This window comes from Agelaius phoeniceus, chromosome 6 (genome assembly GCF_051311805.1).
Source record: "Agelaius phoeniceus isolate bAgePho1 chromosome 6, bAgePho1.hap1, whole genome shotgun sequence".
Classification (NCBI taxonomy): Eukaryota; Metazoa; Chordata; class Aves; order Passeriformes; family Icteridae; genus Agelaius; species Agelaius phoeniceus.
Genome location: NC_135270.1, coordinates 7,259,142 through 7,277,482, shown reverse-complemented (window position 1 = coordinate 7,277,482; position 18,341 = coordinate 7,259,142). Strand labels below are relative to the sequence as shown.

The following is an 18,341-nucleotide window of genomic DNA, read 5'->3' as shown; positions in this document are numbered from 1 at the left end:
CTATGAGGCTCAGTATGGCTTTTAGGAAACCTATTGCAAAAGGCTTTTAAATTTGAGTCAAAGTCTGCTTGTAGTCTGTTCCAGCTCCCATTGAGATAAAAATCTGATGTGATTTGCATCTTGGTGAGCACTTATTGCTGGAGCAGGTTCACAGCAGAAGTCCTGCTAAGCAGCTTCTGCTTGAGGCAGGAGCATGCAGGGATGGAGTTGCTCATTTATGCAGAGATGTAGAATAGGGCCAGATGTTTGTTCTGTCTTTATCAAATGATTAGACAAGATTGAAAGGCCATCGTTTAAATGGCTTTGACATCAAGATTCTTCCAAAAAGTCTATGAAAACTTTAATAAGATCTATTGTCTTAAGCTGTCCAGTTGAAAGGGCACTGCCAGTAATTCTTCACAATTTAGATGGACTCATTAAGTGCTCTGAAGATCTTTCAACGTTCTGTTTCTTGAAGAGTTTGAAATCTAAATGGTTGAATGTGGTAATAAATAAAATAAATGTGAAATAAACTGAGCTACAAATAGCAAAACAGTGTTGAGGTTTCTACTTTCTTTGGACTTCAGGTATCTAATTCCTCTGCTGATTTGCCATATGTATTGCATGCAATCTAGGTATTTCTTCTCCTTAGTCCTGGTGTCAGTGCTAGTAAGGGGTGTGTGGGAATAGTGCATGACTATGGATGTGAAAAGGGGTATAAAGGTGTAATGGATATATGAAAAATAAAAACTGGCTCTTGAAGAGCTCATCCATGGTACTGCTTTTCTGTTATAAGGCAATATCATATCACACATTAATGTGGTTAACAGGCAGTTGCTTCAGCTCCCTGGAGGAAGGTGCCATCATTCCAACCAAAAACATAGTAGGCTTATTTTTCAAAATCACACAAACTTTCTGCCCTCAGGTAAGAACTGTTTGTTGTACCCATAAGAGTTGCAGAGGCTTTAAATGTTGTCTTGGCAACTTTGTCCTATAAAGTGAAGCTTCATGTTTGCAAAGTCCAGTCAAGCCTCAAAGTGGAGATGTACCACGTTCTCACTCTAGAATTAGCTCTGCTACTTCAGGTGGCCACAATGAGCTGCATTAGCTCATGTTTGGGCTGAAAAAACATCTCTAAAAAAGGAGCTGGACCTTTTTTAGGTCACATAGCTCTGGGGCTTCTTGCTCTTGCCAGTGTCAGAGAAACAACAGGAATAAAGAAATTAGAGATCAGTGTGTGTGGTAGAAATGCAAACTCATATTGCCTAAAGTGTTGTGAAACCGCACTTTTAGGTGACTTAATTAAGAGTTTAAAATTAATTAACATCATTCTGTAAGGAAATGTCTTTGACTATTTGTATTTGGTATAACCACATGCTTGGGCAGGAAAAAGAAGGTACTGCCACAATTTTAATACAATATAATTGACTGGTGTTGAAGCAGTTGTAAGATATTGGCCCCTGGACAGTAAAGAAGGGTCTGCTCTTCTGCAACTTTCAAGGGTGTTTTATTGCCACACTACTGTGTGGCTCAGGAAAAATTGCATACTAATGAGTGTAAATAAGATGAGGCAAGAATTTTGATCCATGTGTTAAGCCACCTGGCTAGAACCCAGCTATTTATGAGAAGAATTCTCGATGGAATATAATTTTGATGAGATTTTTTTTCAGGGGGAATTGAACACCAATTTGATAAAACTTAATCAGATGTTCTAATTTGGCTCTCCAAGACTGACATAATTTGAGCATAGCATTTCTTAAATCACTTGAAATTTGTAAATCTTAATGCAAGATTTCTAAACCTAAAGTCCAATATGACTTATATAAGAATTTGAATAGCTATTATCAAGCTTGGGAAGTGGGTAGACTGTTCCCTTTCCTTATGTTGGAAAAAAATATAGTTTATGAGAAGTCTGTGACATGTTCTTATGGTACTGCTAATGCACTGTTCTAACTTCCTGATGATCTCGAGAAGTCAGGAGGCATAGAGAAAGAATGTGGGATTTTTCTTCATTTAAGTGAATTGTTTCTCTTACCTTCACAGAGTTTATAGTCCTGTTATTTTTGACAGCTCTTTGACAGATTGAGAGAAGAGCAACCAGACTTCAAAGAAAAAATAATAGTAGTTGTGAGTGAACTTTCACAGCCTGAACTGGATCTTAGTAAAACAATCAAGGAAGAACTTATAGAATGCATTAATATTATATTTCATTGTGCTGCTACAGTCAGATTCAATGAATCACTAAGGTGAGTCTGAAATTCGGTTTACCCTGGTCTGATAAACCAATGGTGCTCAAAGGGAGGGGATGAATCAAGTGTCTGCCCAGTGTTGCAAATATGGGTAGAAAGGCTACAAATTACCTGTAGTTACATCTACTGTTCTCCCTAATAATGCCAGTTTTCCTCCTGGTGTAAGCACAAACTATTCCTTTGGCCTGCCTTATTAAAAAGGGAGTGCACATTTTCAGAGGATATAGTTTTGTGAGAAAAGTTGTGTGTGGGAGGTTCTAGTGCTTTCTCTCTTACATTATAAGAAAAACAGGAGACTACAGCTCAGCTTTTCTTCCTGTTTTTTAAAAGTCCCTTATTAATAATGGAGGTTTGCATTGGAAGAAGTGGGGAGAAGTAGGTGCACAGGGAGAGAGATGAAAACAAGAAGTGGAAAAAGTGGTGCACACAGCTGGGATTATGAGCTCCTTTGACTTGTTGAAAGAGGTAGCAAACTAATTAGTTACCATTTATGTTAATTGCTTTGGGATAATGCTCCCTTTTCCTGTCCCCCACTTCAGTAATAATGTGAGATAAAGCATTCTGGAACTTAGTGATTGTTTGGGGGAATACCGATTGTGGTGTTCTTGTTAATGTAACACTTTTGTTGCAAAGACTTTGAAGTGTTGCTTAGCTGTACTCTTGAAACTTGATAGTACACTGTGTACAAGGAAGCTGGTACCCACAGCAAGTCTGTAGGCTGGAGAGAAGATGTAAACTATAAAATAATCATAGGAGTTGGTCAGCAAGCTGTTATCTGCTGGGAGCTGTAGAGATACACCTACTCTGCTCTAGTGTTCTTAAACATAGGAATGAGCAGCGGTGGAGCTGGAGTTGAGGGGTGGTTCTTGGTGGTTTGCCTCTTTTTTTCCCCTTCCTTCCATCCTGTATGGAGCCTTTTGCTATCCTACAAGAAGATGCCAGTCTCCAACTTACTGGCCCGCTAAGCCTCCAAGTTGTTGACCTCTCTCAACTTGGACTTGGAAGTTCAGAGGTGCATCTTCTGGAAGCTTGGTGTTGTTGCATAATTTCCTTTATGTTTTTTGGAAAACGTACAATTGGGATTTCGATTGAGGAAATCAAAGGATGCTGGTAAGAAAAGGGTACAAGGAGCATTATTCCGAATATTGGGAGGTGTTCTAGATTGTGTTCTAGGTATGTTATTCTAAGCAGAAAATTAGGGCAGTATTGATGCTGCTTTTTTGGGGTTAGTTGGAGAATTCAGGGATACTTTATATACCCAGCAATGAGGCATTTAGGAATGAATTTTTTTTTTTGCTTGTTTTTGTCTTGCTTTCTACTAATGACATTTCTGTTGAATCAATAGAGATGCTGTGCAGTTAAATGTGGTTGCCACACAACAGCTCCTGTCCTTGGCACACCGAATGAAGAATCTGGAGGTGTTCACACACGTTTCCACTGCCTATGCGTATTGCAATCGGAAACAGATCGAGGAAGTCGTGTACCCACCTCCTGTGGATCCCAAGAAACTGATAGATTCCCTTGAGTATGTGTTATGTTTTATGAATTTACTTGGATACGCCGTATTCTTGTTCTTCCTGTTATTGAAGTATCAAAAATGGATACTTAGGAGCTGTAAAGATGAAGAGTTATCTTATGCTGTCCTGTAGGTCTGACAAAATGTCCAATACTCCCCTTCTCTGTAAGGGACATGGGTTAAGGTTTATGATTTTTTTAAGCTGAGCTGGGTGTGGAGGGCTGCTGAAGGAGAGGGATGCTCACATGTACTCATGGTGCCCCCTCTGTGCTGAGAGTGCTGGTCTTTCAGCTGTATGGAGATAGGCTGAATCAGGAGATGCTGATAACTTTGTGCTGGTACCAGCACTGTGAAGGAAAAGATAAGACTGAGGTGCCTTAAACAGCTGCCTCTACTACATCCACCTAAATGCCATTGCAAGAGGAGACGGAGATGATCAAATAATATTACTTATTGTAGAAGTGGTTCTGTTAGGTATGCTGAGAGCCCAGACATTAAAAACCTGTTTTCTGTAGCTTTAAGTCTTGGATTGGGCATTATGGGTTTGAAAAATGACTCATTTGGGGTTTTTTTTTTGTGTATATTAACTGTCCTGAGGTCTTACTTAGTAGCTGTCAAACTCTGAAACAGGCAACGATGTGGGATAGGTGTAATGTAACTCTACATCGGTCTCTTCATTCTTACCTGTTGTACAAAATACCTCTTGGAAGAGAAATACGGAACTGAAAAAAATTAATTAAAAATTAAAATACCTACTTTAACTTGTGATTTTAGGTGGAAGAATGCTAACATTAAAACCAAGTGGGCTACCACCTAGAATGCACATTGAGCCAGCCCTTTCTTATAACATTGACTTTAAATACACTTAGAAAATGAGGGACTGCAAAACAGTCATATTTTTAAATATCTGACTTGTGAAGAGAAAAATGTAACTTAAACTGTTTGTTGTGGGCTAAGACAGCTGTGTGTACTTTAGAACTCCTGAGGGGAGGCTTTTGTGAAGTTATAAAAGAGTGATCTCTAGCCTTCACTACCCCTCTTCCTACCCCGTTCATATCATGGAAGGAGTCTGATGTGTGTCTACTTTGTAACATGACATTAGTGAATAACAATAAATTCCATTTCTGTGACTAAGAGACCAAAGCAAATAAAATTCAAGTCCTGTTTTGCAATGAAGATCACCAAAGTAGCAATAGTTGCAGGGGCACAGCTTATTTGTGTGCTATGACTGAAGGTTATTAGGTTTTTAATAGGACCTGGGAAGCAAGATGAAATTGCAGGATTTGATTAATTTAAAGGGAGAAACACTGTGACCAGCTTGCTTCGGGGGTGGTATATGATTGCTCAACACCACAAAAGTGGAGGGGATGCTGGTAATGCAGCTGGGACTCCCTTGCAGTGATATCACTTTGTAGATAAATGCAGTGAGTCTGTGTTCCAAAGACTGATTTGCTGTGTCTGCATTCCATCTTTGAGAATTTGGTTGGCAGAATTTGGATTATTGTAAATGAGCGTGCTGCTTGCTCTGTAGTTGGTGTGTTACAAATGAATTCCCAGGGCAAAAAATAAATGCCAGTATGCTTCTTTAGATGGACGCTGAACATGCAATCCTTCTGAGAATTGCATGCAATTTTTCTGAGAAACTTGTTTTTGTTTAGGTGTGTCTCTCTTTCTTTAAAGGAGAAAAAAATAGTCATGGTAACTTCACTATTTCACAGCCCACCTCCCCAGTGAAGCAGCATGCTGTAATTTACGCTTCTTCTTTTGTTTCTTTAGGTGGATGGATGATGACCTAGTGAATGATATTACTCCTAAACTGTTAGGCAAAAGACCTAATACCTACACATACACGAAAGCCTTAGCTGAATCTGTGGTGCAGCAGGAAGGTGCAAATTTAAACCTTGCCATTGTAAGGCCGTCCATCATTGGTGCCAGCTGGAAGGAGCCTTTTCCTGTAAGTCCCTGAGCTGTCACCTGACCATCTTGCTGTAGACTGTAGTACGCACTGGGAGCCTCTTTATCCCGTGAACTTTGTAGAGGAAAATCTCTTGGACCATGAAGCTGTGTCTTGGTTGCTTCTGGATGACTGGTAACAGTATATAGAGTCTAAATACTGTCATCAAAGCTGAGCAAGAGTGTATTTTGGTTGAAAAATGAAAAACACCTGAGCTGCTAGTCTAAAAATACTTGTAAACTTGAATACTTTGAACATAAAAGTATTTTTATGGACAATTGCAGTTCATTCACTAAGAAGTAGATAAACATCTCTCTCTGAAGAACCATGGTGTCCTATGTGTAAATCTCTTGTCTGAGTCGTAGGAACTTGTTACATCACCAGAGTTCGCTATGGAAAAACTTTATTTAGCAACATGGAATTAAAGATCTTTCTCCTCTTTGGTCTCCTTTTTCTCCACCCCTTTATGCATGTAGAAACTGCTCAGATTTTCACTTGAAGCTGCTGACTTCAGTATGCTCTAACCAAATCCTTTCCCTCTCCCCCTTCCTAATAGGGCTGGATTGATAACTTCAATGGACCTAGTGGTATCTTCATTGCTGTAAGTAATGAATATACTTAATTTTCCCCCTCCTTTTGAAAGGCAGAAAAGCTTCATATGTTTCATTGCTGGTCTTCTGTCTCTCTTTGTTGTTTTGTTCTTCAAGGCAGGAAAAGGAATTCTTCGAACAATGAGAGCTTCCAACGATGCGTTAGCAGATCTTGTCCCAATAGATGTTGTTGTCAATACCACACTTGCAGCAGCCTGGTATTCTGCAATTAATAGGTATAAATAGTGACAAAAGAGAGTACTGAATATTTGGAAATGATATGGTGTATTTAGTAAACCAGTCTTGTATTGAAATCCTCATCAGTGTCCTGCTATTCCCTCAGGACAAAGGAATCTAAGGTTCTGACTGCTTAGTGTCTCAAAGGGTAACTTGCTTATGCCAGAGGAAGACATCACCTACTGATATTATGAAGATATGTCTGAAAATTCTCTCCTGGGTCTTGTTTGTAATCAATACAAGCTGTAGTAGTGTAGGTAATGCCTTCTCTGAAATAATAATAAAAAAAAGATAATTTAAGAAGGAGAAAAATACTGGAAGATGCTAAAGCAAAAAATCCACCACGAGACTGATGCTTTCTGCCTATATAAATGATGCTGTTGAGGGGAAGCATAATTTTGGGCATCTGTTCCGTTTGTATTTTCAAAAGGTTGTTTTTCTTCTAACTTGCTCTTTTATCTTTTTTTTCCCCAGACCAAGAAAAGTCATGGTGTATAACTGTACAACAGGTGGCACCAATCCTTTCCACTGGAGTGAAGTTGGTAGGCCGTGTTTCTTTTTTCTCATTAGCCTTAATACAAAAAGAAAATCAAACAGGTTATAATCAGTAAACTGTAATGCATTTTTATTTTTAAAACTGGTATTTTAGCCATACCTCTCAATTTTGCAGTGAACTGTGCTTTCTCATTAGCTTCCACTGTTAATTCTTCCCCCCTCCCCCTGCAGCATTACCTCCATTTCATTTAGTTCTTATTGGTATTTTTCTTTGTTACTCTTGTTCCATTATTAACTTAAATTATGGGAGAACTGATTTTTCTGTTTGCTGCTGCCATGACCTAATCCATAGAGTGTAGGTAGTGTGTGGAGAGAAGTGTTTCTCAGAGGAGCAGTAGTGATGCTGGCTGTAATGCCAACATCAATAAATACATATGAAAAAACATTTGAATAAGCAGCCCACAATTAAATGTTTTGTACATCTGCATAATTGAGAGGTCTGGTAATAGTTTTGCCCTTGTGTAGCTCTTTGTGTTTGGCTTAAGGTGATTGTTGGTTGAGGTGGCTTTTTTAATATTCAGATTGTTGCATGACACTTGAACAATTCATGTACAGGGAAGAGTAGCCTTTAAGGAAATATGACTCCTTGTTTTCAACTCTAAGATATCCTGACTAAAATGTAACCCACAGGCCAATAGCTTTGTAATAGTAAATGTTGTAAAGAACAATGCAAGCTGTTTGGCATAGTAAAACCATTTATTAGTTTTCAGTTTTCTTACAAATTGATTTCTGAAACTCAGATTATTTTTTTTCTTTCAGCTAACCTCAATACTCAAATCCATTTTACTTGTTTTTGCCCATTTTACGTGGATTTGTAGTTGCAAACATTATTGCTTCAATTAAACTTTGAGAATTGCTGACTTCACTTATATCCCAAGTGAATCAAGGTATTTAAGTGCTGTCTATAAACAACAGCATAAAGTTATAAGAGGAGATTTAAAGGAGAGGTGAATTTCCATATAACTTTTAAAACCCCTGACCTGCAATATCTGTTATGTACTGAATTTACAGGTGTTATCAAGACTTTCTCATGGAGTCCCACCCTAATTGCTTTTTTCTTAATGCCCAAATTTGGATAAACTGGTTGAAAATGTCATTTCAAATTGCTTCAGATGACTGCAGAGTCCTCAATCTGTTCTAAAATTCTTTACACACGTGATCAGAATAACCCTCTTCATGAAATATAGATGACTATTTGAATAGCTTTACTTGCTTTATAAACTGAAATTGTTGTCAGTGTTTGAAACCACCAACTTCTAAGGTAGGGAACAGAAAGAGAAGCTACAGTGAAATATGAAGATGAAGGCATAAACCACTTCTTGATTATAATGAGAACCAGTTAAACAGTATTTTAAGTTAATAGCTTATAACTCTGCATTGTAGAAGAGTTAGGGTGGTTATTTAAATAAGATCCTACTGTTGATGCTGTACCCTGTAATGTACTTTGAAAAGCATTACATTTTACATGGTGATTATCGAAGCTGTTGTGCAACTTTTCTTTCTCAGAATACCATGTAATTTCCACTTTCAAGAGGAACCCTCTCGAACAGGCCTTCAGACGGCCCAATGTAAATCTAACTTCCAATCACCTTTTATATCATTACTGGATTGCTGTAAGCCATAAGGCCCCAGCATTCCTGTATGATACCTACCTCAGGATTACTGGAAGAAGCCCAAGGTAATGGTGACTGGCTCTGCCTTGTTTGCCTTGTTTGTTCCTCTGACTTTTAAATGAAGCTTTACTTACACTGTGTTGTATGTTGATTTTAACTTTTTTGGTATTTTTTTTTCCCTGAATGTTTTGTGACTAAAACTCAACCTTTTTTCCTGAGAACAGGTCCTGGAATTCAAAGTGACTTTGAACTTTCTAGCAAAAATGAGATAGATGTTGGATAATTTGGGGATTTGAGTAGTCAAGAAAACTAAAAGATATAGAACTGATGTTTATTCTTGGAAAATAAGTACTAAAAATATGTTGATCCTTATTTTTTCCTACAGAAAACATCATGATTAAGAATTACGAGAAATATCCACTAGAAAAAGTAGCAAGAGAACCTGCCTTTAAGCTCTCCTACAACCCCCTCTTGTTTTACTGCCGGTGTGCAGAGACCCTTTTAGTGTTTTTCTTCTTTGATGTTTTGCTCATGTTGACAGGTCGGAAACCATGGTAAGAGGGACAGGGCTAAAAATATCTTGCCCATAAGGTGGTGGAGACTTGTAAAGAAGACATGGCCTGGGCACTATCTAGGTTTACTAACTAAGCAATAAGAATCCAGTGGCTGCATTTTGAAGAGTTTAATGACTGGCCTAACAATGCTGTCCAAGGGATGTCTTGGATCAGAATCTTAGTCAGTCATAAACTCTAAGAGGTGGCTTGTGTTAAGGTTGTTCTTTTATAAACTGAAAATGGAATGGGGGACCGATCATTTAATTGCAGATTATTCCTGTAGATGATACAAATTGACCTGGTACATTGATTTGTATCATCTCAACATTCCATTCAGTTTATAATATTTAGGCTAGTATTTGGCTAACTAAATTGGTGAAAATAATAGGCTAAACTAAATCATATAGAAGGTATATAAGGTACCACTTCAATTTGTGTCAGATTTGCAAAGCCACACGGCCTTAACTCATTGCTTGTGTTACATTTTCACAAGCATTTGCCTTCAGACTATAAAACCTCCACTGTCATGACAGTGCAAATGGTATTCATTTGTTGTCCTGTAGTCTAGGTCTGTCTTACAACGAGGGTAAAACTCCTGTAACTCTGTTACAGCAGTGGATGAGTAGAAAGGAGCTGTGTAAATGGTTTGTAGGGGAAAACCTCTCAGCTGCAACAGTGTAATATTAAAGCAGCAGCAGTGGCAGTTAGCTGTGTCTGTATAATAATCTTCCCACATTAAAAAGTTTAAAGACTTTCAACTCTAAAGAAGGTATTGTATATAAAACATCTTAGCTTCCAGGTTCTCTTGCATTTTTAAAGTTATTTTTAATAAAAATTGATAGAAATTCCCTGACAGATATGAAAACTTTATCCCTCATTAAAATAGTTATGCTATAAATGCCAGCGTCCTGTCTTCCGCATGGCTGGGAAGGAGTCCTGCCAGAATCTTGTCAGGTTTGAAAGGCAGCTGGTCTGCTGAGTATTTGACCAGTGGGAGTAAAATGAGGCTGTGAATAATCATGCAGTTTAGAATATTTAGCTTAGGTTTTATATTCTAACATATGAATTGAATGTTGATTCTTGTTTTTGCCCTTCCTGGAGTTCTTACTTGATGTCTAAAGATGGAATTTAGGACTTTTGTCACTACTGGTACAGTTGGTGACATTAATACTTTACAGAATAAAAAAGAGATGTTTACTGATATGAATATTCCTACTTAGCTTACTGTAACAGTGATTGGATGGGTTTCCTATGATGCACAAGATTCCAGTTTGGAGAAGAGATGGCAGATTGAACTACACCGAGCTAGGGTTCAGTCACAGCTTTTAAGCTGGCTACACAGCCCACTTACAGGAGTGCAGCTTTCACTAGACAGCACTCCTCTCTCCTATTTTAAAGCATTTAAAAATGGGAGCCTGCAAGAGAAGCAGTAAAAGCAAACGAATAACTAGATGCAAGGAAGATGTGCAGTGTTAAATCCTAATGGAAGAAGCTAGTGTTTATTAATACAAGAATTTTGAGACAGATCCTTACTCTTGTACTTTTTTCTAGTACTTTGAAGTTGCTTTAACTGATGGGCTGGAGGGGTGTACTGCTGTTGCTGTGGTCATTATGTCAGCTGATAGAATGTTATAATTACCAGGTAGCATGTACTCAAACTTTTAAAGACTTGGAAACATTAATAGATATTCTTAAACTCAATATAACACTGGTCTGAGTGAAGAAGGGCTGGCATAATTAAAAATGTGACCTTTTCCACTGTGATTTAGCAGAACAACAGTATAGTAAAAATGTAATAAAATGAGCACAAGAAAATACAAATACTTTGCGAACCTGCCTTTATGTGGGTGGGTACTTGTCCTCTCTGTGCTGAGTACACTGAAGTCTCTACAAGAAAAATAAGTAATGAAATCACTGTGCAGGTTTAACTGCACTCTTGTCATACCATCAGGATATTGTACTGCAATCGAATGAAAAATTTTATCAAGTAGAAGAAAAGGAAGAAGCTAGAAATTGATCAGGTCTATGATCCTTCAGAATTAAATGATTATGTTAGTAATAATAAAAATTAAAACAAAAAATCTTCCTATTTTCAAAGCATTTATCTGTTGTAATCTTTCTGCAATGGGGAGTCATTTTTTTGCACCTCACTTGTGGAAGCAATGTTTTTGATAAAATGGAAATATTTTTGCTGTTTTTGCATCTAGTTGAAGGTTCTTGAATTAAACGATTCTCTGATAGTATTAAAAGGTAAGGAAAGGGAAGGAAGAAATAACCTATGTAGTATTTCTTCCAAATTTGTATAGAAAGAACATGTACAAAAAGGACTGGCATAATGAAAATTTAATATTTTATACTAAATAATGCTCTAGCATTGTGCAATTATGTAACTAGTGGTGATAAACCTTAGCATTGAAGTTTAAAGGTAGTGTTGTTGGTAGCTTGCCATACATACCTAGTTGCATAGCAGAGCTTACTAGTTGTCTAGTTATCTTTAATACAAGGCATAGTTTGCTCCTGTAGCTTTGCATAGTGCTTAGCATGACAGAACTGTGTGTTTTTTAAAAGAAGTTTGGTATATTTGAAATGTTAAAGCCTTTAAAAGTGCACACCAAGCAGATCTTCCCAGTTGCTCTGAGAAAATAGCATGTGACATGAAATATTTAAAGTTGTAGTTCAGAGATTTCTGCTGCAATTCTTCTGTTACTGCTTCTTAGAAAGCTAAAGGAAAGGTGTGGCTGATACATGAAAGTAGGTCTTTTACATCTTGTAATTTCAATTTAAAGCTTCTTAAAACTGGAAGCATCTTTCATGTAATTACTGTCTTACAAACCAGAAATGAATTAGAAGCAAATCATGTTAAATAGATCAATACATTTTTATACCTTCACAGTGCTTAAATTGTGTGCTTAAAGCAACCACAGACTTGCTGGAAAGATAAGAATTCAGTAGTGTGTCTTACAGTTCAAAATTTACAGCCAGGTGAAAATCTGAACAAAGACAAATCTAAAAGCTTGTTCTGTGTTTTTTAGAGGAGTCTTTAAAAGAAAGTAGTTATCTGTAATCCTTCTGCAGAGACTTGCAGACTGGCAGCCTGTAGATCCACTGAGGGATCAGTCTGTATTTGGCATCAAGACTGTTTTAACCTGGAGACAATAGGTTGTGTGTAAGACTTCTTCAAATTGCAGTTATAGCCTTAAACCAGGTCACTTTGAATTGTCTGGTATAGAAACAAGCCCACCTAACTGAGGGTTAATTGAATTAACTTGTTTAAACTTTTAATTCCTGTGATGTGCTTTTCAAACTGTTGTAATGTGCTTGGTCTTGATGGCAGTTAGGACTGCAAAAGCAGGAGGCAAAATTCTACCTTGAATCTGGGTGCAAGTCACCCAGACTGGCTGCTCAGGTCTGCGAGATGGTCAGCAGGGCTGGCTTTTTCTGTCTTCAGCTGATGAAGAAGGTGTGAGGCAATGGTCTTGTACTGACTGGTTATATTTGGTGTTGGTATTTATGACTTGTGTGCAATGGCTATCTTCGGAATAACTAACTTCAAAACTTGAGGGATAAAGTTCCATTGTGTGACTTGGTGCTGGGTTTTGAGTCATGTGTGTTGCCATTCACAGGAGGAGTATGGTGCCATTGCAGTTACAGCTCAGTCTGCCAGAGCTACACCAGTGTCCACTAAAGGACACTCATTGCTGACATCTCTCAATGTCACTAGGCCGCTTTTTCCTCCCCTCAAAGAGAAGTGTAGTTTCCTGTTGATTTAGTTCAAGACAGCAAAGTGTCACAGACAAACTTGGTCCACTTCCTCCAATGTTGTCATTTATGAAGCAGCTGAGATAATGTGGAGAACTGGATTTTTTGGGCTGGTAGAGAAAGAAATTAACCCTACAAAGAAAAACAATTTTTTTCCTTGATGAGTTGAATCAGCTGGTTCTGTGGTCAGCTGCTAAATCCAATTTGAGTTGGAGAGAGGGAGGGAAAAAAACCCTCTTTTAAGCTTTTTTTTTCTGTAATCAGCTTAGCTAAGCTCTAAAGTCATATCCATGAGCAGAGGCAAAAAGAATCCCAGCAGAGTTTTGCATTAGTTTAAATTTAGTTTGGTTTTCTTTTTAGAAAAGAATGAAAACCAATGTCAGTGTCCAGAAACAAGTTCAAAATATACACTTATCTAGTCAGATATTCATTTGCTCAGTTTGTATTTTGCAGAGGCACAAGGTTTTTAAACAGTAGCAGTCAAAGCACTCTAAAATTCAGCTGCTTGTCCAGCTTAGCATAAGGACACAGACTGGGAAGGTTCAAAAGGGCAAGTCAGGTTAAATAATCTTCAGACTGTCAGTGGACAGAGCTCTGCAAAAAGGCTTAAATGCTGTTTGGCACTAATTTTATCCAGGCGTTTTAGCTCTGAGGTCTTTTTGGCTTATCTGACCAGTGAGATCTTTGCTTTCCAAGTTTTGAGTTATTTTCCTAATTTTTTGACATAACTAACATCCCTTTTTTTTTGGTTCAATGTAGTCTTGGTTGTACAGAATGTGTTTTGGATGCAGAGTTTATATTCCCAATTATTTCTGCATCAAGGGAGCTCCAGTTCAACTCAGTCCTCACTGGTGTCACCTTGCCCAACTGGTGAAAATCTAAGCAGGTGTTTAAAAGGTCCTAGAGGTGCTTAGTAATAAAATCAGCTGCTCGTCTAACATTTGAAGCATTTGAAGTCAGTTCTGAATTAGTAGATATATTCCTATGAGGTTTAAAAAAGAAGTATGCTTTTTGTTCTTTAGAGATTACATTTTTCAGTAGTCTCTGTGGTTTGTGTTGCTCCATTCTGTGAGAAGAAAAAGAGGAAATTTTAATGTTTTAGATACTGAGATGCCAGCTGCTAGTAAGGGACACTAATGCAATGCAAAATAATCTCTTTAGAAGAGTTTCTGGGACAATGTACTATATCACTTCAACAAGTATGAGTGCATCAAGATGCATTCAAATGCATTGCAGCTTTCAGAGAAAAATAAGTTTGTTTTTATTGCTTCTGTGATCTTTCTCGGCAAAATCTACCTTCAGAAAACCATTTCCTGTTAGTGGGTTCTGCTTTCTTTGCCTCCCCCCTTACCTTTGTGCTTGAAATGATCCATGTCCTGCTATAAGGATCAAATTGGAAGCAGTTTTCCATTTCTGTGAGATGGAAATACCTTGAGCACCCAAAGCAGGAATTGAATAGCATTAGGCCATGTGGTACTAGTTAGTACTTATTAAAATTGAGTGGCCACCTCTAGCACTGAGACATTGCTAGAGGTGTCTAGCAATTATTGTGTTATTGTCTATTTCACTTGAAACAATTTTCTTGTCACAAATGTGGAAGCTTTGCATCTGAGAGGCTGGATGACTCATACTTTTTTTTTTTGGCCCACTTCAGATGGTATGATCAAAGAGAAACTTGCCCAAATTGATCCTTATAACATAATTTCTCTGTATTCCAAGTGATGATTTTATAGAGTTTCTTCCTCTGCATAATAAAGGACGATGGAAGGTATTTCTGCATATTTTGAAGTAGCATAGAACACAATCTGCTATGTGTTCTGTGTGTGTATCTGTCTGTGCCCTTAAATATTTTCCTGCCCTTTGCTGCTGGTGGTTTTAAGCCTTGATCTCTTAGTAACTATGATGAAAACCTCTGTTCTGTTGCAGAGATGTGGTCTTGCACAATGTGCAGGAAGATCAGGGCAACTTCCTCCCTTGTTTAAGGGGAGTTCCTGCACAGACATTCTGCTCTGTGCAATTTGAGACTTCTGTCAACTCTGACTCTTGAGTACAGCTGAATATTCCAGTGTGTTGAAGGCAAAAGTGTTCCATCTGCCTGTCCCAAACTAAGAGTTACTAGCAGAAGACAACATATTGTTCCCCCTAATAAAAAAGAAAAAAATGGTAATTTGCAATTCCACTGGGAAGTAGGATTAGGAAAAAAAGGACTGTGACAATTTCTGGTTTATGCAGAGATTGGACAGCCAAAGTTCACTTCAATACTATGCAGAAATAGCCTATTGATGTAATATAATATGCTTTAGGTACATCTTGCTTTAGGCAAGATGGGATTTTTGGAAGGGGGTTGGAGGGTAAAAAATGTTATTGTCTATTTCACTTGTTTGAACTACCCTTTACTCCTGTAACATGTCCACTCCATGCCTCGGATTGCAGGATGATGAAGACAATAACACGTCTTCATAAGTCCATGATGTTTTTAGAGTACTTTACCAGCAATTCTTGGACCTGGAGCACTGAGAACATGACCATGCTGATGAACCAGCTCACCCCTGAAGACAAAAAGGCAAGTGGCTGTGTGCTGTGGCCATGGAGGCTGAGAGGGGGACCGCAGCTCAGCAGTGCAAGATAGAATAAGGACCTGATGTAATGTGCAGCTGAGCAGGGAGTAGCTCAGCACTGCAGGTTCCTGGGAGATCCTTTCACATGTGCCAGGGCTCTGTGAAAAGCTACATCAGTGACAAGAGGAGATGAAGAAGGGCAGGGAGAAGTGAAACAAGGATGACAGTTTGTTGAAGAAGAAGGAAAACTTGTTTCTTCCCAGGTTTAACTTTACTCCAAATTTTCCCTACCTTCTCCACCAGCAATGGCTCAGGTGCCCCAATTGAATTTAAACTTCCCTTCTGCTGTGACTTTGGTTAGTATTCAGCAGAATAAAAATTACCAGTTACAGTTCTAAAAGCTCAGGTTCCCTTATGCATTTGGAACAATTTTGTCGTTCTTGAGGTGTCTTTGCTACTGAAGTGTTTCTAGTAGTTACATTCCAGAGAAGCTACCAGATTCCTAAATAAGCTGTCTAAATGTAGGAAATAAAATAGCTTTTGGTGATTTTTGTGTGGATGGTATTTCCACCCCTTTCTGTCCTCTTAGCTCCTCCTAGCAACTTGAGTCAGGAAAAACTTGAAAAACAAAATGCCAGACAATTTGAACTGTTAGTATTTTCAAATTGCTGCATTTTGTTAGGATTTAAACACTGTTACTGTAGAATCTTGAGATGAAGGGATCAATACATCAGTAAAAAACTTGTGTATCAAATTCATCATAGTGACCTTCTCTCCTAAAGAAGGCATTTAGAATTAAATCTGTATTTAAAATATATTTAAAATATAACTGTATTTAAATATATTTTAAATAGAACAGTATTTAAAATATAACTGTACAACTCTAAGCACAGCTAACAGCACCCTGCACTTACCAAACAGTGAACTTGGCACAGAGCAGTGTTTATTTTAGAGCATATTAGAATAATTTTGTTGCTTAAAAATAAATAACATACTAGGAAATAGTTATTTTTAGAATGGAATTCCTTACAGACAGTTGAAGTGGGAAAACTGAGAAGTGGAGAGAAAAGTATTACTGCTGAGGAGGGAAAATAAGGCATGAAGTGATTGAAATTTGGAAGAAATTATGTCACGAGCTGGTGGTTGAATCAGAAATGGAACCTAAATCTGGACTGTTTCTAGGATTAAGGATAGGATAACCTTCTTGTGTCAAAGGCAAATTGGATTTATCTGGAATAAAGACATTTATTTTCATTTAAATGATATAGGGGTGAATTTTTAGGCAACTAACAGTGAAAGCTTTTCTCTTACGCAGACATTTAATTTTGATGTTCGACAACTACACTGGGCAGAATATATGGAAAATTACTGCCTGGGAACAAAGAAATACGTGCTGAATGAAGAAATGTCAGGCCTCCCTGCAGCTAGGAAGCACTTAAATAAGTAAGTATAATCTTTTTTTTTTTTTCTTTTAAGTATAATTTTATATTTTCTATGCCCTGCATAGGTTTGCTTTTCCATGTCATGACTTAATTGTTCTTAATAGCAACTGTTTAGGTTCTCCACAATTCTTCTGTTCCAGTCCAGTGGTCTGAAGCATTTTCAAAAGCATTGTTGTTCCTGAGTTGCACCCAGAATTAATAGTTACTGTATCAGTCTGGGATCACTGGTGTGGATACTGTAATTCAGGTTTTTGATTTTACCCAAGTATCTTTTGGAAGGTCAAAGGTACGTGGCTACACAGGTCAGAATGGCTTCTTTGGGAAATTTAATAGAACAATAGCTGTTCTGGGAATCTGTGATCTTTTGAGGCAGATAAATAAAAAGGCAGAGACTCTAAACTTCAGAGCAGGACACTTTGATGTTGGTGCTCTAGGCTGACCTCCTTTGGCCTTTTCTCTGTGACTTAATTCCTGCCATTTGGATAGATTGGTACTGTCCAGAATTTTATTAGCACAGTTGCCCTTGTTTTGTTCTTGGCTGATTCATCAAGGCAGCTGTAGTCTTTGATTTCTGTTTTTTAAGAGTGAAATAAAAATCATCTTGTTCTGCAATTCTACATCATGTCTACAAGCCTGATAGTACAAAGAGAAACAATCCATGTTGTGACTTGTGACTCCAGGTTGTTGTCATTCTAAAGACAAGGATTTGCAGCTGTGGAAGGGTTTGGTCTATGTTAAAATGACAAATATACTTTTGAAAGATAGGATCTGTGATAATTGTGGAAGTAGCGAAACAAGTGTCCCTTCTGGGTTGTTTTCTTTGGGTGGTTTAGTAAATTTCTATTTAGATGCCATTAAAAAGTGCATAGAAATGATCACATAGCTGCTGTTCTTTGTGCAAAGGATCATAGTGAAAATGACTCGAGAAATAATCTTGTATTAGAGTAGCCTCTGGTTGCCCCTAGCTCTAAAGTTTGTAATTGGATTGTTTAGCAAGAGGTTTAGATTCTGACTGACATTTGCTCTGAGGTATTAATTTGGTCTCTTTTGTTGCCATCTAGTTCTTAACTCTAATCTGAACTTGCAGTCTGCTGCCTTAGAATTAACCAGATTTGGCAGCCCAGGGGACATTTTTCTCTAGGGAACCACTGGGTAGATTTGTTCCTCAAGTGGAAAAGTATTGCTTTTGTAACATGCAGATTTAAGCTGTTTTTCTCTGCAAATAAGAGTTGTAAAGGAATCCAGCCTTTCCTGTAAACAAGACAAAGGATAAAGATTTCAAGGTTTTGCAAGATTTCCCTAAAAAGATCTGCCTTGCAATATAAATTGTCATGA

The 18,341-nt window shown here is 37.8% G+C and overlaps 1 protein-coding gene across 3 annotated transcripts in view; it reads left to right on the top strand.

The window, feature by feature from the left end:
- FAR1 (fatty acyl-CoA reductase 1) overlaps positions 1-18,341 on the top strand; it is a 34,428-nt gene that overhangs the window by 12,455 nt on the left and 3,632 nt on the right. For all 3 annotated transcript variants that reach the window (XM_054635012.2, XM_077179563.1, XM_077179564.1), the window contains 9 exons: positions 2,050-2,225; positions 3,574-3,753; positions 5,521-5,698; positions 6,255-6,299; positions 6,406-6,524; positions 7,000-7,067; positions 8,587-8,758; positions 15,440-15,569; positions 16,880-17,007. In XM_054635012.2, the coding sequence (XP_054490987.1) occupies positions 2,050-2,225; positions 3,574-3,753; positions 5,521-5,698; positions 6,255-6,299; positions 6,406-6,524; positions 7,000-7,067; positions 8,587-8,758; positions 15,440-15,569; positions 16,880-17,007 (1,196 nt within the window). The remainder of the gene's footprint in view (positions 1-2,049; positions 2,226-3,573; positions 3,754-5,520; positions 5,699-6,254; positions 6,300-6,405; positions 6,525-6,999; positions 7,068-8,586; positions 8,759-15,439; positions 15,570-16,879; positions 17,008-18,341) is intronic.